This window comes from Notamacropus eugenii, chromosome 1, assembly GCF_028372415.1.
Source record: "Notamacropus eugenii isolate mMacEug1 chromosome 1, mMacEug1.pri_v2, whole genome shotgun sequence".
NCBI lineage: Eukaryota > Metazoa > Chordata > Mammalia > Diprotodontia > Macropodidae > Notamacropus > Notamacropus eugenii.
Window position 1 is genome coordinate 107,736,677 of NC_092872.1, and position 23,171 is coordinate 107,759,847.

The following is a 23,171-nucleotide window of genomic DNA, read 5'->3' on the forward strand; positions in this document are numbered from 1 at the left end:
TGGAAGCACCAAAACTTCTAAAACCTCAGAACTGACTTTGAAAACAGCAATGTGAAAAATCCTGAAATTTGAGACAATGTTGGTCTTTCCCCCTTTCACACATGCATATATACATACACAGGAAACAGATGACAACACTAGTATAATGGTATAATCAAGAAATAGGGTGGAAAAATGAACAAATGGCAAAAAAAGGGCCTGACCATAAAAGCTACTCTGGTGACAGGGAAGAGTACAAACTAAGAAGAGGACAATGAAGTCAAAACAGCTGCAAGCACAGCCTCAAAGAAAAATGTGGATATAAAACCAACAATATTTTGAGAGCTAAAAATCATTTTCAAAATCAAATAGGAGTGGTAAAGGAAAAAAATAAGTAAGAAAATGAAAACAAAGGAAGAAAATTGTTAAAACACAATTATTGTTCATTCTTCATTTTCAAAGAACACCAATAAATCACAGGGTAATATCTTGGTTTCTACATGAATTGGATTTAAGTGAGGCAGAATTGCACAAAGAAATTTGTTCATAATATCAATTGATTTTTTTGTGTATGATCCTTAATCTAATTTTGAGAACTTATTACTTGGTTGCTGTCCTTTGTCTTCAAAGAGGATCAAAATGACATCACCATTGAAAAGTGAAATTTCAGTGTGTCCAACTATGACTGATCAGACCAATACAAGCTCGGAATGTTTTGTGTTTCGACTGCATAGTGGGATTCCCCACCTGCTGTGGTAATCAGGCCAGGGTTGGGTAAGCAGACAATGTTGAAGGCACCTTTTCTATCCCCCTTTCTCACACCAGAAAGTGAGCAGTGTGATCCTTAAAAGGCTGCTCAGACACCCAGATGGCTACCGAGTCCCACTGCTGCTTCCAGTGAGAAACGACCCTATGGCCTGGGCCACCTGTGTGCAGAGTTGTGACTACAGCGCCAGTGTATCCACACCTGCTGCTTCATCACTTGCCTGTCACCACAGGACTTTGAGGCATAGTGGTATGGGTAATGTCTTTTGATTCATGCATAAATTGGATTTAAGTGAGGCAGAGCTGCATGAAGTCATCAGCTTCGCTCTCTCCTCCAGAGTCATCATAGTCCAGTGGCAGGACAGAGTCAAGATGGCTGGCGATGGCTCAGGATGCGGTGGATGACCTTGGCATCTTGGGTGTTTAACCAAGCTCTGAACACTCCACATGGCCTGCTTCATCTGCCTTCATGGCCGTTGGAACAAATAGTTCTCATCCACCCATTCCACCAGATGAAGTCTTCACATGTTTGGGGTAGACACCCCCTAACTCACCAGTGGGTTTGAGAATCCTTGGTTACCCTCAATCTGGTTTGGCTTGTCTGCTGCAACGGTTTACTGGGGTGTGGCTGCTCATGCTGCAGCTTCTTGGAGCCTCAGGTGAGAGTTAGGTGGAACAGATGGACACCAAAGGGGGAAAGAGCCCCGAAAAGGGTAAAGCAGCCATCACACCAAAGGTACTGGTCCTTCCTGAACACAATAATCAAAACCTGTTTATGGGAGGGGAGAATTCATTTGTATATTTAATCACACTTGAAGGATGTTGTAATGTTAATTAGTTAAAGATCTTCCCTAGCCATTAATTGAGTAATAGACCTCTGAAACCCATTTAGGGAAGCTTGATTAAGGGAGCCTTGTTTTGCAAGAAGGTCCACACCTTTTCTTAATTAATGAGGCACTGGGTCACAAAGGTTGTGATGCCCACAGTTCGGAAAAGTGTATGTATGCTCTGAGGTGAAATTTGGTTTTGGGGACTTGGAAGAAGGTTCGTGTGCCAGATGAGATTCTGAGTAGCCATTAAGGAACTGCCCCTGCGCCCCACCCACACCTTCTACACGCTGACTTTGAAAACCCAGGTGCTGGTGCTTCTCTCTCTGGTAACGTATGTATGTATGTATGTAATGGTCAGAGAGTAGGATCTGTCTGTTGATCTGTGATATATGTATTGCTTATGGTCAGACAGTTAGAAGCCCTGTCAATTGCTCTTTATTTCTCTGCTTGTGTTTTCTCTGTTGGTGGGCATAATGAAAGAATGTTGACCTCTCAAAAGTTGCTTTTCTTTCAGAAAAGCAGATGTTAGGACCTGTGAAGCAAGCCCTCCTGTGTCTGCCTGGGTGCTTGCTGCTACAGGGAATGAGTCAATTATATTGGAATGATTTTTTAAAAAATAGGTGAGAAAGAAATGCCCTGGGGCAAGCAACAAGAAAGAGGATGAATGGGGAATTCTCATGGGGAAGAGCTTTTACAGTGAAGGGGAAATTATTGGTGAAGTTGGGTAATGCTTGAACTGACAAGTTGAAAGAATACACACACACACACACACACACACACACACACTCAACTGGTAATAGAAATCCCTTTTACGCAACAGGGAACTAGTTGGGGAAGGTAATAAAAGAAAGAGGGGCATAAGACATGGGAGGGTAGATAAAAAAGGGCAGAGGACAGAAGCCAAACAGACTTCAGAGGACGGATAAACTACTAATTATTTTAATTTCATCTTCCTTGATATTGTAGTCACCCTTTTCATTATTGATACTAGTAATTTGGTTAAAATAGAGATAAAAAAGAGATTGAGGATAAACAGAAGAAAATAGGATGGAAGGAAGTACAGTTTAGAGGCAGTTAGATGGCTCAGTGGATAGAGTACTGGGCCTGGAGTCAGGAAGATTTGTATTACGGGAAGAAATAGCAGCACTATGCTAGTGGGGTGCCTCAATTTTCTCCTCTGAAAGAATAAAATAAATAAAAAAGAAGCTAAAGATGTAAATAAGATTTTAGAAAAGTTGTATGTGACAAACTTCTGGAGAAAACTGAATGGAAATAAAAAGGAGTATACCATTATCTCAGCTGTATGTGGTGCCTTTACTGACCATGTATTAGGACATAAAAGCCTACATAACAAATGGAGAGAAGCAGAAATATTAAGTGCACCCTTTTCAAATAATAATGCAGAAAAATTATGTTTAAAAAAGGATAATTGAAGTATAGATTAAAACTTATTTGGAAACTAAATACTCGAACCCTAAATGATGAGTGGGTAAAGAACAAATCATGGAAACAATAATTTCATTCAAGAAAATGACAATAATGAGACAGCATTCCAAAATTTGTGGAAATCAGAGAAAGTAATATTCAAGGGAATGTTTATATCTCTAAATGTGTATATCAGTAAAAGAGAGACAGAATGTCAATCAATGAATTAAGCATGCGGCTAAAAAAAACCTAGAAAATAACAAATATAAAATCCCCAATTATACACCAAAATGGAAATCCTGAAAAACCAAAGGGGAGAGATTAATAAAATTGAAAAAAAATTTTTAAAAACTAATGAACTATAAAAATAAAACTAGGAGCTGTTTTTATTAAAAGACAGTAAATCAAGCCATTGGTTAATTTAATTGTTTTTGTAAAAAAGAAGAAAACCAAATTACTAGTATCAATAATGAAAAGGGTGATTACAACACCAAGGAAGATGAAATTAAAATAATTATTGAGAGTTATTTTTCCCAATTGTATGCCACTGAAACTGACAATCCAAATGAAAGAAATGAATATTTACAAAAATATCAACTATCTAGATTAACAGAAGAGAAAATAGAATACCTCTGTAACAGTATCTTTGAAAGAGAAATTGAACAAGCCATCAATGAACTCCTTAACAAAATATCCCTAGGACCAGATGGATTCGCCAAACATTTAAGGAATAAATAATCCCAATACTGCACAAAATATTTTTTAAAATAGGTAAAGAAAGATTCCTGCCAAAGTCCTTTAATAACACAAATATGGTAATGATGCCTGACAGAGAACAAAAACAAAAAGAAAACTATAGACCATTTTTTAAAATAAATATTGGTGCAAAAAAGTAATAAAATACTAGCAAGGCAATTATAGCCATATATCCCAAATATCATACACTATGACTTGGCTTGATTTATATGAGTAATATGGGGCTGATTCAATGTTAGGAAAACTGTCAGCATAATTGACCATATCAATAACAAAAATCAATACATTCAGTAAAAGTCCTTAATAAAATGCAATACACCTTACTATTAACAACATGAAAAAGCATAAGAATCAGTGAAGCTTTTCTTAAAATAATAACTACCCAAGAGCAAATATCTGTAATGGGGATAAACTTGGAAGCCTTCCTAATATGACGAGGAGTGAGGCAAGGATGTTCATTGTCAACACTATTATTCAATATTGTACTAGAAATGTAGAAATAATAGTAAGAGAATAAGAAAAAACTTGAAGGGATTAAAAACAGGCAATGAGGACATAAAACAGTCACACTTTGCAAGTTATATGATGGTAGAAAACCCTAGAGAATCAACTAAAAAATACCAGTTGAAACAATTCACAACTTCAGCAGTCATAGGATATAAAATAAACCCACATAAATCATCAGCATTTCTATGTATTATCAACAAAACCCAGCAAAAAGAGATAGGGAAATTCTTTTCAAAATAACAGCAGACAATGTAAAATACTTTGAAGTCTACCTGACAAGAGAAACTCAGTGATTATATGAACACAATTATAAAATATTTTTTACACAAATAAAGGCAGATCTAAACGTGGAGAAATATTACTTGTTCATTAGTAGATTGAGTCAATATAACAAAAATGGTAATTCTACCTAATTTAATTTACTGATTCAGTGCCATATCAATCAGACTGCCAAAGAATTATTTTGTAGAGCTACAAAAAAATAGTAACCAAATTTATCTGGAAGAAAAAAAGTCAAGAATTTCAAAGGAATCGGTGAAAAAAATGTGAAAGAGGGAAGCCTAGCAGTTCCAGATTTTAAACTATATTATAAAGTGGTAATCACCAAAATAATTTATTACTGATGAAGAAATAGAGTGGTAGATTAGTGGAATAGAATAGGTATAAGATACACAATAGTAAATGACTTTACTAATATAGTTTTTGATAAGCTCAAAGATCCAAGATTTGGGGGTAAGATAAAATTGACATTTGACAAAAATTTCTGAGAAAACTGTAAAGCAGTTTGGCAGAAATGAGGTATAGACTAACCTTATAGACCACATACCAAGAAAAGATCAAAATAGAAATTATTTAGATATAAAGTATGACATCATCATAAGTAAATTAGGGAACCATGGAAAATACACCTGCTAGCCTTACAGATGAAGGAAGTTTATGGCCAAACAAGAGATAGAGAGAAAGGAAAATATATAATCTTAATTATGAGAAATTAAAAGACTTTTGTACAAACAAAATTAATGCAAACAAAATTAGAAGGAAAACAGGAAAGTGGAGGAATTTTTTACAGCAAGTTTCTGTGATAAAGACCTTATTTCTCAAATATATAGGAAACTAAACCAAATTTATAAAAAATAAGCCATTTCCTAGTTGGTCAATGGTCAGATGATATGAATAGATAGTTTTCAGAAGAAGAAGTCAAATTTGTCAATAGTCACATAAAGAAGCTGTTACTATTGCCAACTCATACCTGTCAGATTGTGGTGGCAAAGAATTTGAAATTGAGGGATGCCCATCACTTGGTAAATGACTGATCATTCCTCATATACGTAGTATATGATTATTATGAAATATTATTATGCTATAAAAATGATGTACACTTCACTCATGCAAAGTAAAGTGAACAGAACCAGATGAACATTATAGATAGTAACAGAAATATTGTAAGGATGAACAACTATGAAAGACTTAGCTATTCAAGAAGATTTCAAAAGATCAATCATGGAAAATATCCATGTCTAGAGAGAGAATGCAAAGTGAACCATGTTTTTTTTAACTTTATTTTTATTGTTTTATTTTGTTTGTGTTTTCATTTACAACATGGCTAATATTGAAATATGTCTTGCATGACTTCATGCGCATCATCAATATCAAATTGTTTTTTTTCTCAAGAAAGAAGGATAAAGAGGGAGAGAATTTATAACTCAGATTTTTAAAAAAAGATTGTTAAAATTTTTTATGTAATTGGTAAATATTTAATGAAATAAATTTATTTTAAAATAAAAAATGAGGACAAATCAAATTTATTTATATGGAGGAAGTTTCAGATTCAGTACTTGCTTTTCTGTTGTCATAAAAATGAAACATTGACCTACTAAATACCTGTTTATGATTTTCAGACATGTCAAGGATAAGAATATCATAGAATTGGTTCATCAAGTTTGTATGGGGATGAAATATTTGGAGGAGAACAATTTTGTGCACAGGGATCTGGCTGCAAGAAATGTATTACTAGTTACCCAACATTATGCCAAAATCAGTGATTTTGGACTTTCAAAAGCTCTTAATGCTGATGAAAACTATTACAAGGTAAGTATATTCATTTCAGTAGTAACTAGTGGTTTAAAAATTGGAATTCAGATCTACCTGTTATGCATTGCTTTTATTAACAATAGAATGAAAAAAACTATTTAAAACCAGTTTTATGGGGAGGGGGTGTCTTATTTTTATTGTTTTTGTCTTCATAATCATGCAAGACCTTTTGCTAATTGTCAAACCATGGGACTTACACCTCCTTTCTCTATCTCCTCATCCCCAAACTGGAAAAAAATGTTTCAAATTGTTTTTATTTATAATGTTGCTTTTATCATATTAAATTGTAGTCCCTATTGTCACTTCACTCTACATCCATTCATAGAATTCTTCCCAAGTTCTCTGAAATTGTCCTTTTTGTAATTTCTTATAGCACTATATTCCTCCTTCAGTCCCTCTAACAATTGCCATATTCCCCTTTGTATGACAAAGAACATCAAAGTTTTTACATTTCTTTACATTTACATTTCTGTAATTCAGAAATTCCGAAAATGTCCCTGATGATCCTCAAAATCCTTTCAGGGGGGTCCCTGAGGAAAAATTGTTTCCATTCTAATACTAAAATATTATTTGCCCATTAAAACACTGCCTGTGTTCCATCTGCATATCTTTGTGAGGCTAAATTTTCTTCATATCCTTTAGCAAAAACAACATGTCACAAAATATTAAATAAAGAAGCAAATATGAGAATCTAGCTATCTTCTATGAAGGCAAATATTAAAGAAATTAGAAAAATTATGTAAAGCAATGCCACTTTTCTTGCTATTTTATTTTTTCATAAGAAATATATACATATATGTTAACATTATGAGTTTATTGTAAATTAATTAGTAAACAAATCTTTTTAAAATTTGTCAATTTTAATTTCTAGTGCAATAAATATCAATAGAAATAATCCAACTTTTAAAATTTTTGATAATATTTAAGACTTTAAAGGGGTCCTGAGATTTAAAAAAAAAGTCAATGTTTCAATTATCATCTAATTATTAGTGATTTTTAGCATTTTTATATAGTTGTTGATAATTTTGATGTGTTCCTTTGAAAAGTGCCCATTCATATAACTGAGCATTTCAGTTTTCTTATATGTCTTGGAAATGATAGTTTTTATCAGACAGTTTTATCAGAATCATGCTGTAAAGTTTTTTTTCCCAAGTTACAGTTTCAGTTCTAATTTCATATACATAAGTTTTACTTATGTAAAACACTTTTTTACTTTTATATAATCCAAAGTCTTATATACCTTCTATTAACTACTCCATCTCTTATTCAATTATGAACTCTTTTACTCAGATATCTTAAAGGTAATTTTTCTGATTGGTTTGTGATTAATTATTATGAAAGGTAGTAACCTTTTATGACTTCACAGATCTAAATTAGCTAAATTTTTAAAATTCTAAATATTTGAATGCTTTGAAATCTTACATTTGGACATTTACAAGCCACATCTATGTCTTAATTTGAGTACAAGTTTTAAATGACTGTTAACATCAGCAACTACTATGATGATCTACTTGATTATCAGATTCATTTTCTTAAAGAAACTTATTAACTGCTCATTAACTAAAGGAATGGTCAAAATGGATCATCATAACCTATAAACAGTTTTCATTCATAGGAAAATGGGAGGGATGTTGAAGGGTATCTGCTTCAGGCTTCATTTTTCAGGAGAAAACTGAAGTCTGGAGAGGTAAAATGGTTTGCTCAAGGTAAACAAACAGTAAATAGCAATTTAAACCAAGGTTCTCTTTCCTCAGATAAAATGTTGTTGTGGTTATGATTTTACATGTGCATGCTTCCTCAAACTTCCCACGTTGCAAATTGAAAGTTTCTAAAGAGATGTACATGGATGTGGAGCATTAAACTGAAAGAAGTTTTTCCCTTTGAAGAGGAATCAGATTGCTCAGTGAACCTATCGTCACATGAAACAGAGTTGTTATAGATTCTCTGATTTTCCATTGCCCCCAGAATACACTGAGTTTCTCCCCTTTACTTAAAATGAGTTTCTCAGGGATTCTCTTGCTACTCTTTGGTCTTTTCATGTAATATCTATAATCATTTGTTTTCAGGCACAAACTCATGGAAAGTGGCCAGTCAAGTGGTATGCTCCAGAAAGCATTAATTACTACAAATTCTCTAGCAAGAGTGATGTTTGGAGCTTTGGAGTGCTAATGTGGGAAGCATTTTCTTATGGACAGAAACCGTATAGAGTGAGTAATTGTTAATTGGCTGGTATGTGGGTAATTATTTGCCCATTGTCAGTGGCAAAAAATACATCAAGTGAGAAAAAAGACTCATAGTTCCACCCTACTGTATTCAAAAAAGGCACAAATTGATTTCTGCCTTAGCTTTACAAGAGATAATTACCTTCGGCTCTTCTTTTGATTAGGACCATTTGAAATTTTTTACTTGGCATTCTGAAACGTGAATTTTTCCATATAAGAAGATTAGAATAATGCGCAAATTTATTTTTCTTTGTGTTTGATTATGGGACCTTAAGTGTTGGCTAGTAAAAATTAGATCATTGAATTGCTTTTGTTTTAACCTATGATTCAGAACCAGAAATAAGTAACTTGAAGAGTTGCCTTTGTAGCATATTAAAGTCAAATTTTTGGTGAGTTGTTCTCTCCTCTACAATTATACCTACTACTATAGGAAATTCTCCACTAAGGTGTTTTTTTTCCTAATGTGTCATCATGGCATGGAAATAATCTTGAGTTGTTCTCAAAGATTATGCCATCAGTGGGTAGATGGAGAGAGCCGTCTCACCAGAAATATGGTGATTAAGAGATTCAGTTTTTAGCTACAGCAGTTTAAGATGTCTACAAAGGCAGTTTATAATGTTGGGGGATGGAGTGAAATTAAAGTTTTAATTTGAAATTAATTCTCTTCGGTAGCTTAGTTTTTATTATATAATCTAGGTTTTCTTCCTTGATCTGCAACTCATTCAGGTGATACTAGAAACATGGTTTTATTTTCTCTTAGAAATGGGAATAGTACTTAGAAATAATATAACAATACATAAGGACTACCAGTGAGTTAGTTATTTCTATTTTTTTCACTCTAATGCCTGAGTAATTTACAAAATATAAGATAATTAGGAAAAAGAAAACATTCACCCTTTCTTTCTTTGATATTTGCTGTCTACATATGTTGCCTAAGTCAGATTCTAATGACTTATCAATGAAGTTCAGCATTCCAATACTCCCTTTAATATCCTAACTTCTTAATTCCCTCAATATACTTTACTCTCATGACTTATTCATCCATTCTGCCTCAGAAACACATAGAAATGGTCACACCCTCAAATTTCCTTGTAAAGAATTCTGAAATTCTTTCATTACTATCTATTGTCATTCCATCTCTCTATGGTTTATTTATCTCAAACCTATTCATTGTTCTCACCTTGCAATTTCTCTGTTCCTCAGTACTTCAGATCTTGACCCATGCTCTGGCTGCATTCTCACTGATTACCAGTCTTGACCCCTTAGTAAGCCAATTTTGATATATACTAATATTTATTCTCAAAACCCTTTACTTCTCTGTCCTGTCACATCCTGACAAAACTCACATCTTTACAAATTTTAACCCTAGATTGCTCCTACCTTCTGTCTTCATTCCTACTCAATTACTACTGATTAGACTTGGATAAGGTCATACAACTATGCTAACAGGGTTCACTAAGTTTATATTAACGAACCTCAACAGGGCTTTTATTTTGAAAGTTCAGCTCTTTAACTCTTTCCTAATTAATTTACTTTTTACTTTTACTCTTCCTCAATTAATTAAATAAAATTCCCTAATTAATTCTCTAACCTACTGCCCACATTGAACCGTTTCAAACATTCTCTTTCTTCAAACTTTTTACAATCCCCCTCAGTTTTGACTCTCACATAACTTCCTTTACTGAAGAAATAAAGACCATTCACCAAGAGTTTCCTTTTCTCTCTTCCTCTTTATATCACTCCTCCTTGACATCACCCACACCATTTCCTCCTTTGCCATAGTCTCTAATCAAAAATACTCCTTTCTTGTGCAAAGCCAACGCTTTTATGTGTGTGCTCCCTTGTTCTAAGCCCTTCTTTTCTTTGACAACGACATTGCCTCTCCCCACCCCCAATTATGTCTATTCTCTATAATTTTCCATCTCTCTACTACAGGTTCCTTTCCTACTGTCTAGAGGGACTACAGGTTTCTTTCCTAGTGCCTTCAATCCACTCATGTCTCCCCAACTTTAAAAAACCATCACCAGATTCTACTGTCTTTGATAATTATCACTTTGTATCTATTCTTTTTCTCAGACAAATTCCTTAAAAAAGGCTTCCACATTCTGCATCTCTTTGTATTCTCAACTCACTCTCTTTTTAGTCCAGTGTAGTTTGGCATTTAACAACTTCCTCATTCAACTGAAACTGCTCTCTAGATTGACAAATCTATTTGTCTTTTCTCAGTCATCCTTAATCTTTCTGGAACCTTTGACAAATATTGACTATTCTTGCCTTCTCTTTTCTCTGTCTTTTCACATCACTGTACTCATCTGGTTATCCTCATAGTTGTCTCATCACTCCATCTCAGTCTCCCTGGCTAATTCTTCATCCATGTCATGCCCATTAACTTTGGTTTTTCTTCAAGTCTCTGTCCTGGACTTTATTTACTCTTTTCCATGGCATCTCATCAGCAAACATGGGTTCAATTATTATACCTACACAGCCCCTATTGTCTTCTAAGTTTCAATCCTATATCACAAAGTGCCTATTAAACATTTTGATTTGGAAGTCTCACATATCTTAAACTCAACATGTCCAAAACAGAATTTATTTTCTCCATTTTAAAACCCATCCCTCTTTCAAAATTTTTTTTCACTGTTGAGTGCATCACCATCTTTCTAGTAACTGTGTTCTTGTCTTCTTCACATCTCTCACATATGTCCTCTCCTCTCCTGTCACACACTCACCACAATGGTTTAAGCCTTTATCACCTCTTGTGTGCACTATTGTCTCACATTTGGTATTCCCATCTCTATCCTCTATCTGGCCTCCATAGAGCAGTTGAAGTTATTTCCCTAGAATTTCAGTCACATTACCCCCTCTACCTAACAAAATCCCCATTACCTCTAGGACAACATATAAATTCCTGTGTTTAACATTTAAATCTCTCCAAAACCAGTCCCCTTTTTACCTTTCAGTCTTTTTTCACTTGAACCCTTCTGTAATCCAATATACCTAACAACTCGTTCTGCACATATTACCTTTTATCTGCATGATTTTGCACAATGTGTACCATGCCTCTGGAATGCACTCCCTCCTTATTTCTACCTCTCAGAATACCAGATTTCTTTCAAAATTCAGCTGATGTACCACCTTCTATGAAAAACCTTTTCTGACAAACCCTGGCACCAATACTAGTGCTTTCCCTCCCCCAAACTATCTTTAGTTTATTTTTTATATTTTATATAAATAACGTGCTCTCTCCTAATTAGAGGGTAGGGCCTGTTTCAGTTTTGTCTTTTACATCACCATTGCTTAGCCCAGTATCTGACATATGACAGGCAATTAATAAATGCTTGTAAACTAGTTGATGGATTGACTCAGTGTGTAAGTCATTTAATACATTACTGTGGCAATGGATTCTGAAGATAATATGCCCAGTTAACTTCCCCTCATGATTATGGCAATTGCCATCAAATAGATATGTACATTGTGGTGCTTTAAGATCCTTGAATCAAAAATATTGATATAGATCTACTTGGAGTATTTTAAAGGTGAGTTGCAGCAGAAATAGTTACTCTATGTATTTATTTCATCATCTCAAATACCTTTTGCCATTTTTTAGGGTATGAAAGGAAGTGAAGTTTCAGCAATGCTAGAAAAAGGAGAGCGTATGGAGTGTCCTACAGGTTGTCCAAGTGAAATTTATGATCTAATGAAACTATGTTGGACGTATGAGTGAGTACAAAGTTTCCGTACTGATTTCTCAAATTGTTTTACTTACTAGACAGATCCCTGGTTTTCATATATAAAATATATATGTAGTCCTTTGTAAAGTATGTATGTCCGCATGGGTGGTCTAAATGCTGCCTTATAGTAGGTGGCATGAATAGATAACTTAGGAACTGATCAACCACTCTCCAAGAGAGAATACTTTGAGGGGAGAAGCAGCAGGATCATAGCTGAGCATTTGCCCATCTCCAAGACAAGTGCCAGATTGGAATACCTGCCCCACTCAACTATTTCTGGTCTAAGAATACAAGTCTGACAAAATATCAGCTTCCCTTTATCATTAACTCTTAACTTAGACTCATCAGTTAAGCCTTTTCCCATCAGCTGCTGGCTACACAAGACTATCACAAATAGCAAATAGTCAGTAAATGAAACAGAAACTGGAGATATTCTACAGATTAGATTATAAAGCATATAAGGTTGAAAGAACTTTTAGATGAGAGTGAGTAAAATTTCTGTTCAATCAAGAGGGAACCTCTGCTTCACCCAAGGACAATTCTCACTCTGAAGTCTTTAAGTAGAAATCATGAATATGTTGAAAAAACTGTATGTATTTATGTACACCATGTTTGTAGATCTGACCAAGGCCTTTGATATTATTTGTCATGAGGGCTTATGAAAAATTATGTCAAAATTTGATTGCCCAGAGAAGTTCATCAGCATTGTATGTCAATTTCATGATGGCATGTGTGCTCAGGTTCTAGGTAATGGACAAAGCTCTCATGCTTTCCTAGTCACCAGTGAAGTGAAGCAGGGCTGTGTGCTTTCTCCCATGCTTTTTAGCACGTTGTTTTCAGCCCTGTTGTCAAATGCTTTCAATGAGGATGAACATGGCATCAAAATCAGCTCCACACTGATGGTAAATTCTTCAACTTGAAAAGGCTACAAGTCAAGACCAAAGTGGAGGGAGTATTGGTGCATAATTTTCTGTTTGTAGATGACTGTGCCTTCAATGCAGCCTCTGAAACTGAGATGCAAAATAGTATCAGTTCTCTGCTACTTGTGCTAATTTCAGCCTAACAGTTAATACCAAGAAAACAGGTTTTTCCATCAGCCACCACCACACCATCCATTTGCTTATAGCAAATGGAAGAGTTTTAAATGCTGTGGATAAAAGTTCACTTACCTTGGTAGTGTACTTTCCAGGGATGTACACATTGATGCAAACATTGCCAGAGCTAGCTCAGTGTTTGGGAGGCTCCAAAGGGAAGAATGGAAGAGAAAAGGTATACTGAAGATCTACAGAGATGTTGTGCTGATCTCATTGTTGTATGCCCGTGAAACCCGAACAGTATGCCGGCTCTGTGCTAGGAAATTGAATCACTTCCTTTGGAATTGTCTTAGGAAGATTCTGTTGATCACTGGGCAGGATAAGGTACCAGACACTGAGGTCTTTGCTCAAAATGAACTCCCAAGCATTCAAACTCTGCTTCAGAGAACACAACTCCAAAGGGCTGGCCACATTGTTCAAATGCAAAATGTATGCTTGCCAAAAATACTTTATGGAGAACTCACACAGGGCAAATGTTCACATGGTGGTCAGAAGAAGCAATACAAGGACATTCTCAAGGTCTCTCTTAGGAACTTTGGAATTGATGGTGTGACATGGGAGACAGCGGCACAGGACTGCTCAGCATGGCATGCCCATATCAAAGAAGGTGCTGTGCTCTATGAACAAAGCATAATTGAAACATCTCAAAGGAAACACATGATGCACAAATTTAGAATATCCACTCCAAATGTTCACATGGACTCTTTGTGCCCAACCTGTGGTAGAGCTTTCCAAGCTCTTATTGGTCTGATCAGCCACAATCGACACATTGAAACTTGACTTTAGCATAGTGATTTCATTTTGATCCTTTTTGAGAACGAAGGACAACAGCCAACAGCCATGTATGTATGTATGCATGTATATATGTATGTATGTATGTATGTATGTTTGTAAGCATACACTTCATTTCTGCCAGATAGTTTTCAAGTTTTCCAAGCATTTTTTAAAATAATGACTACTTATCCCAGTACCTGAGAACTTCTGTTTTATCTGGGTTACTGTTATCATTTGCTTTTATATATAGTGTACCTAATCTTGTCCAGTGATCAAGCATCTCTTTGTTAACCAGAACCAAATTGTTCTGTTGATTACCAATTTATGATATGTTGCCTGGCAACTAGGTGGCACAGTGGATAGAATGTTAGGTCTAGAATTAGGAATATCTGATTTCAAATCTGGCCTCAGACACTTGCTAGCTTTGTGAGTCTGGGCAAGTCACTTAACCCTGTTTGCTCAGTTTCCTTCTCTAGAAAATAATCTGGAGAAGGAAATGGTAAACCACTACAATATCTTTGCCAAGAAAACCCCCAAATAGGTTCATGGAGAGGTGGACTCAACTGAACAACAAAAATGATATAGTTTGAAATCTAGTATTTCTAATGGCACTTCTTTCTCACTTTTAAAAATTATTTCCCTTGAAATTCCCTTGAAATTTCCCTTTTTGCCTGATAAATTTTGCTATTTTTTCTAGCTCTCTAAAGTTATACTTTGTTAGTTTGACTGGCATGGCTTTGAATAACTAAATTAATTTAGGTAATATTATTATTTTTATCATGTAGCCTCAGTATTCTCATGAGCAATTAATATTTCTCCAATAATTAAGATCTTTCTTTATTTATGTAAAGTGTTTTTTAGTTTTATTCATATCGCTTCTATATGTAACCTTGCAATTAGACTCCCAAGTATTTTATGTTTTTGGTAATTATTTTAAATGAACTTTTCTTTCTATCTCTTTCTGATGGAAGATAAGTCAAAATTATAAAATTCAGCAAGGAAAAAGTTGAAATAATAAAATTCAACTGGCAATAACTCTTAATTATGTTAATAACATTAATGAGCTAAATTCAACTTTAAGTTCCACTTTAATTTCAGTGCATTACAGGAAAAATGAAATAACTGAAGAGCATGAAAATGAACATTTATAAAATCCAAAATGAAAATTTCACATTGCAGTTATCTCCGATATTAACAGTAATGCTGGAAATTACTGCTCAAAAGAAGCAAGAAGAACCAAGTAAATAAATTGTAAAATCCTAACCAGAGGGGAAAAGTTAAAACCAAAATTGAAAAAAGACTTATCCTGAGATGACTTGTAGATAGCTGGGCTAGGAGTTGTGTCATTGAGTAACAGAACTATGGCCCCCTACTGCTGTGTGGGTAAAATCTCTCCTTCTGAGCTCCTTCCTTCAGACTTATTTGTGGGCTTCAGTTTTCCTTCAGTCATTGCTTTCATTCTACCACTTGGGGGAAAGATTTCTCTAAACTTTCCATACTGGGAAGAGAAAGTTGTCTTATCTTAGAAACTTTCTCTTCTTAGTGCCTAACTCAGAAACACTATAGACTCATTTGTGTCACAGGTTGAGATGCATTTAACTTTTCCACTGACTTTAGGGGCTTTAAAAGTAAATGTTAATCATTTTTGTTCATCCCGATCCCCTAGTTAGTGACAAAACCCAACAAATTAGAAAGAGAAGCTTTTTATATCTCCCTCTCTTTCTCTTGTTAGCTTGTCTCTGTCTCTTTCAGTCTGTCTCTTGAATACTCTGTCTCTGATTCTATGTCTCTTTCTTACTGTGACCATTGCTTCCCTCTCAATTGTCCCTGAATAAAATAAAAATAGACCATTAGTGCCCTGGTTTAATCACAATTTTAGCTTAGTACCAACTTTTAGAGACTAAATTCCTAGAAATGCCAAATAGACTTCAAAGAAACAGATGTACATCTTTCAGGATAAAGGTGGGAGAAAATTTTCTTAGCAAATGGGGACAACCATAGTTGTTTTGCCATGTTCCAGTATCTTATTACTGATTGGAAAGTTTAACGATATAAAATAAAAGCATATTATAAACTCCAACATTTTAATAATACCAACAAAATATTGTATAGCTTTGTTGAAGTTGTTAGTTTCATTTAATATTTGACTGTTCCGGGTGCTCTCAGTTGACCATAATATCATTGACCAAAAAAAGAAGTTACTATTTTGCTCCACCTTTGCCTATGTTTATTGCCTCAATTTCTTTTTCTTGTCTTATCAGTATAGCTAGGATTTCTAGAATTACATTGAATACTTATGTGGTAACAAATATCTTGCTTTATTCCTGATGTTACTGGAAAAGCCTTACTTTATTCCCATTACAGACAATGCTTGTTCTTGGGTTTATGTATATACTACTTATCATGTTAAGGAGAGATCCATTTATTACTAGACCTTTTACTGTTTTTAATAGAAATGGGTGTTTTATTTTAAAATTTCCATTTCTAGTGAGATAATCATAAGATTTTTGTGGATTTTGTTATTACAATGGTCCTTTATGTTAATAATTTTCTTAATATTTAATGTCCAGAATTTCTGTTAAAAATGTAACCTGGGAATAGTCTTTTGATTAATTGTTATACTCTCCTTGCTAATATTTTATACAAAAATTTTCCGTCAGTATTTGTAACACTAAAGTGGTACCCACAGCAGCTGCTGTAGATATTCATGCATATTTCCAGGGTAAATTCACAAAATATAAACTCTCTTCCTCAAAACCAAAATATTTATTTAGATACCAGAAAATGAATTCCACAATGGTAACATTATAGTTTGTACACATTACCAATAAAGGGAGCACTGCCATCCCTAAGCCTTCCCCACAAACAAGCTCCCTTCCATCCTCTCTCACTCATGCTCACTGTTCTGCCTCAGCTCTGCCTTGCTCTCTCCCAGCCCTTTCTCTTTTTCTTCCTGCTCCGCTCGTTCGGCAAGCTCTTCCCACCCTTGGCTCCATGTGACTCAGGCTGTGGACTGGGCCAAGCTCAGAGCAGGTCACATGGGCCTGTTACAGGGCAGAGAAGATCTTCAAATTCTCTTAACAGTGTAGTATTCGTTAAGGTAGACACTAGTGGCGTGTGGTAGAGTAGAAATAACACTGGATTTGGAATCAGACAACCAAGGTTTTGGTGTTGGTTCCATCATGTCTTATCTGTGTGATCTTGAGCAAGTCATTTGAGCTCTGGGATTCCTCCTTCCTCGTTATTAAAATGGTTGGATCATAGCTTCCTTCCAACCCTAAGTACTTTGATCCTGTGATTAAGAGAAGGGGAAAAAGCAGGACTGCTAAAATTGCTTACTAATGCATTTATTTTCAGTGGCTATGTCTGTATCTATATAGGCACATTTGAGTGACAAAAGTAGCAGATTCATAGTATCCACACACATTGTTGCATGAAAGACACAATGCTTTAAGTAACCATTTCCCCAAATTGAAGTATGTTCAGATCCCTGAGTAATTCTTTGGGTCACCATGTGGTGTGAAGGGTCAGCAAAGAAAATAATGGTGAGCTTTAGTCAATGAACCAACTTGGAGTACCCTTAAAGCCTCTTTTTTGTAGCACCCAGCAGCAGATCAGTTTATAACTATGTGATTATAAGCATACTTTGCAATATAAATGAAGATATTGATTAGAGAAATGCAAATTAAAACAACTCTGATTACCACCTCACACCCATAATTGGTTAATATGACGGAAAACATTACTCAGTGCTGGAGAAGATGAGGGAAAATTGGGACACTGGTGCACTGTTGGTGGAGTTGTGAACTGATCCAATCATTTTGGGAAACAATTTGGAATTGTGTCCAACAGTCTATAAAACTATGCATACCCTTTGATCCAGCAATACCACTACTAGGTTTGTATCCCAAAGAGATCATAAAAAAGGGAAAAGGGCCCACATGTACAAAAATATTCACAGCAGCTCTTTTTGTGATGGCAAAGCGTTAGAAATACAGGCATGCCCATCAGCTGGGGAATGGCTGAACAAGTTGTGGTATATGAATGTAACGTAATACTATTATGCTATAAGAAATGATGAGCAGGCAGATTTCAGAAAAATCTGGGAAGAATTACATGAACCGATGCAGAGTGAAGTGAGCATTACCAGGAGGACATTGTCCATAACAGCATCAACTATGATTGACTTGGTGCTTCTCATCAACACGATGCAAGACAATTCCAAAAGACTCATGATGAAAAAGGCTATCCACATCCAGAGAAAGAATTATGGACTCTGAATGCAGATCAAAACATACTATTTTCACTTTTTTCTTTCTCATACCTTTTCCCTTTTGTTCTGTTTTTTCTTTCACAACATGACTAATGGGGAAATATGTTTAACATAATTGTACATATATCACCTCTATCAGATTACTTGCTATCTTGGGGAGGAAGGAGAGGAGGGAGAAAGAAAATTTCGGAACTCAAAATCTTATAAAAAATGAATGTTGGAAACTATCTTTACATGGAATTGAAAGTGTAAAATATTATTTAAAAAAAGAAAAAAAAACAAAACATATTATGAATGAAGCAATTGAGGTAAAATGTTAGAACCAAGTATACTTTGCTGCAATATATGGGAAACCTAAAGGTATTTTTGTAATTTTAAACCTAGAAGTACTATCCCTTTGACATTAGTTTCTAAAAACAAAAAACAAAAATATACAGACACACAGTAACATATACAAACTGATAACTTTCTAAAGCAAAGTTTGTTCAATTGTCTGTTTACCAAGGAACATGCCTCATGACTATTCCCTTTGCCAGTTAGCAAGGTAATTAAAGACAAAAGTCTATACTATGGTGTACTCTGTTAGTTCATGCTAATATTTTATTCTCCTGCACAGATGATTATGTAATTTCATGCTTATAATATTTTATTTTATATTCCTAAACTGCTTATATCTCTCCATTTCCAAAAAAAATTGTGACAATGCTCATCTCAGCTAGAATAAAATTGTATAGTCCCTTAGATCGTGGAACTGTAGATAAAAAAATTTCAGTATCATGAAAGCAATTTAATCCTTCATTTGTCATACAATGTGTCTAGTCATTCCCCTTGAATCCTTGGGAAGTAGTCAATTAAAATACCCCTAACATGTATCAGAGATAGGATAGTTCCTATATTCAAAGTGACATCTGATGGGCTGTATTTAGTAAAGGAATATATTTCATTTTGGAACCATATCTTGTGTGTTACCACACAGTCATTTCTGCTTGAACCCCCTTGAGAATCAGGGATTCCACTCCCCCGCCATCTTTTCTGAGATTAAAGTCCACCACACTATCCAGAGAGCTGGTGGAGACTCAGGTATAGTATTGCCACCTAGTTTTTGGTGTAGCACCCTCCCACTCCCACATTGGTTTTCCCAAAGCACCCATTGCCCTAAAAAAAATGGGTTGAAGAATGAAGTGATGTAAAAAAAGCAACCAAACAAACACACACACACACACACACACAACCTCAAGACTCATTAATACAACTTTTGCTACATGAAACTTTATAATCTTATTTTCTAAGCTATTAGTACTTAATTTTATTTTAAACCAAAGCCAGAGCCTTGCCTGGATTAAACAATTTTCCCCTCTTTCTCATGTTTGTAAATTTCTTAATTTAGTATAATGATGTCTAAACAGAAACGAGTTTGTTAGTATGTTTTGTTCTCCAGCCTCTTAATTACCTTTCTAATATGTGTTCAGCTCAGAGTTGAACACAATGTCTCAAATGTATACCAAGCCTTTGTTATTACTTTTTATTTTATTACTTTGTTATTACTATTACTTTGTATAATTATACATTTATGTAATACGATATTTTCCACCCCAGTAGATTGTAAACACCTCAAAAGGCAGTGGCTGCTTTGTTTTCACATTTGTATCTTGACCACCCCCAGCAGAAAACTCTGGATATAACAGGAACTTCATGCAATATTTTTTTGCATTGAATTGAATTGGATCATTTTCATTAGTGGCATGATATTGACACTCTCAAAATAAATTGATGCCTGGAAATTGAAGTGGACAACCTAGCACCTAATTGACACTAACCACGTCTTCATTTTATTCAGCCTTCTATATCATCCTGTGAAGTTTCAGATAGGAGTCTCAACATTTGGACAAAGCATTGCTTTTATGATGAACCTTGTATTTATCCTTTTGAATCCAGACAGTCACTTCTGATTAGCCTTTTTTTTTTGCAGTGGAATTTAGATTTTACCGCTTTTTTTCTGTTCATTGCTGGCAATGAATACATGTTACCTTCTAATGTTAATGAAGGAGTCTTTTTCTTCTCTAAATTAAACCTTTTGTTTTCTAGTCAATCCATAAGTGAACCCTTCTCTTATTTTTTTTTAAACCTGGCACTAGCACTACACATAAATACGCCTCTAGAAAATTTGATCTGCCTTCCCTTTGTGTCACTCCCCAATTTAATTCCCAGACCTAACTTTTGACTTTGAAAGTTTATAGCCTTTTTTTGTTTGGTTGGTGTTGGTTCTTTACTATTTTATGATTCTATTTCACTTTAGTTCTATAGTTCATCTGTCCATTAATATTTTTGTTGGATTCTAGCAAGGCATATTTTGTTTCTTTTTAAAATAAAGTAACAAAAGGTAGTCTAAAATTGGGATACACAAAGAATTTTTTTTAAAGAAGTGGCGGGGTATAGCAGTGTCAGGCAATACAAAAGTGTCATTTCTCACATGTATGTTCCTAAACAATAATGCTTCTTTTCTCATTTCAGGGTTGAAAACAGACCTCCATTTTCAGCTGTTGAACCGCGGCTTCGCAATTACTACTATGATGTTGTTCATTAACCAATCCAGACCCTCAACTCTGGTTTCCTTTGGGGGAAATCCTAGAAACCCTGCATCAAAAATTTCATATTCTTAAATGAACTTAACTTAAAATGAATTTAACTTACATTTTATTGATACTGCTAAGCCCGCCATTCAGTGTTACCAGACTGAAGAACAAAACAGTCTGTGACACAACTCTTGTTGTAATTTCCTTCACTTACTTTCAACACAGGCTTTGTCTAAAGATAGATACTTTCTAAGTCAAACATGGATGCACAATAACATTGAAAAGGGAGTGGGGGAGGGAGAGAGGGAGAGAGAGAGAGGAGCTGGATGGCAGGACACAAAGAATATGGAAGAGGACAGAGGAATCAAAGGAGTCTGCTAGATTAATTTGATTTCCATTTTTTATGTAGCTTTCAGGACATTCTTTAAAATGTATTTTTATGAAATTTCTTTTATATTTTAACAGTTCTCTCCTTCCTGTGCATACATTTGAATATTGAATAGATCTAGAGGCATTTTAACAAGTATTTTCACTATGTAGGCTATCATAGAAGAATTACTCAGAATTGGACTCTATGAAAAAGAATGGAAAGGGATAGCAACGAATGGATTGAAATAGAATGAAAAGAAAAAGAAGAGAGAGGAAGTAAGGCAATAGGCTAAACACAGGATTATTTTGATGGGTCTCAAATTTTCTGCAGTAAAATATTTCCTGAGAGCAAAAGTGCATTTGCAAAATCAAACAACCAGTGAAAATTGTATTATTATGTTGACTTGAGTGGAAATGAATTATTTTATATTTACTTTTGCTTTGTTAGATGAAATAGGAGATACAGCAATGAGAAAAAATATGAAAATTGTGTTTTGTTTTTAATAAATGAACTGCTTTTGTTACCTTATTTCTAGCTAATATTTCTATTATAAGCCATTGTGAAATGCATTTTTGCAGAGGGAAGAATAAGCATGTTATAGGGCAGATACCTTAAGAAAGGCACAGTAGCCACAGCCGATGACTGTTCTGAAACTAATAAAGTATTTTCCTGCTCTTTTGATTTGGCAGAAGACTATTCCGTGTCTACTTGATCTACCTTCTTTCGGTTGTCATAAATATGTCACAAGCTTTCACTGTTAACCTCTCAATCAAAACAGAGTTTCTAGACCTGAATTCCCCTGATTAGACTGTCTCTTTTTCTTCCCCTCTACCCATCACTTCCTACTCCCCCAACCCCACAATGTTCATATTGGAGCTTTAGAGTCAAATTAACAATGGTCTGTAAATAAGAGATGCTCAAATGAAAATCACTTTTCAGTTCTATAGTAGAAACTTTGCTTCTATGCAGGAAAACCAAAGCAAAACAAAAAACAATTGTTAGGACTGAAGTATGGTGAGACAGAGGGAGCAAAGGTGACCTATTCCCTCTAGGAATGGAGGTATGATGAAAAATAAAGGCCAAAATAAATAAGAATCCATCAAATGAAAGGGGTTTTCAGTTAAGAAGCTTGGGGAGAAAACTGTAAGATCCTAAAAGATAACTTCCTGTGCTTTCTTTTCCTGAGGCTAGGACAAGCTACCTTTATAAGAAATATTGTTTTATAGGCTCATTAAATGCTTTCTAGACTAGAAAGACTACAGTGACTGGAAAAACAGACTAACCTGAACAACTGTCTTGCATTGTCACTTAAGAGGGCTTCGGAACTTGTGTTATCCCAGTTATGTGACTTCTATGACAATTTTTAAAAGTTGTATTGATGTGTTTTGTTATATTTTGCTAATATAGAATTCAATTAAATGTATGCTTTTTTAATTTAATCATGCTTTCCCCTCATGTTTATTCTTTGTTATTATTGTTGTTAAGATTGTGACTTTATGTTTATGTAAAGTCACCATAATTCCAGAACCATAATTCCATAATTCTATAGTATTTTTGAACTATAGAAATTAAAACTTGATTCAGAAAGATCTGCTGGTCCCTCTAATAAAAAGCTGAACAAGCAATATTTCACATTATCTGCACGTTCAGATAAACCAATGATTTTTCAAAAGATATTTTTACAGAAACTGATTTCTTAATAAAAATTACAGGTAAGCTTTGTGGTTATTTTCAGAGAAATTATTAATAGGGCTACCTGTCAGCCTAAACAGCATAATTTT

At 34.7% G+C, this 23,171-nt stretch overlaps 1 protein-coding gene across 4 annotated transcripts in view; it reads left to right on the top strand.

The window, feature by feature from the left end:
- SYK (spleen associated tyrosine kinase) overlaps window positions 1-22,829 on the top strand; it is a 249,456-nt gene extending 226,627 nt beyond the window's left edge. For all 4 annotated transcript variants that reach the window (XM_072611766.1, XM_072611782.1, XM_072611759.1 and 1 more), the window contains 4 exons: window positions 6,161-6,350; window positions 8,420-8,560; window positions 12,183-12,295; window positions 20,959-22,829. In XM_072611766.1, the coding sequence (XP_072467867.1) occupies window positions 6,161-6,350; window positions 8,420-8,560; window positions 12,183-12,295; window positions 20,959-21,031 (517 nt within the window). In that variant the 3' untranslated portion in view covers window positions 21,032-22,829. The remainder of the gene's footprint in view (window positions 1-6,160; window positions 6,351-8,419; window positions 8,561-12,182; window positions 12,296-20,958) is intronic.
- The last annotated feature ends 342 nt before the right edge of the window (window positions 22,830-23,171 follow it).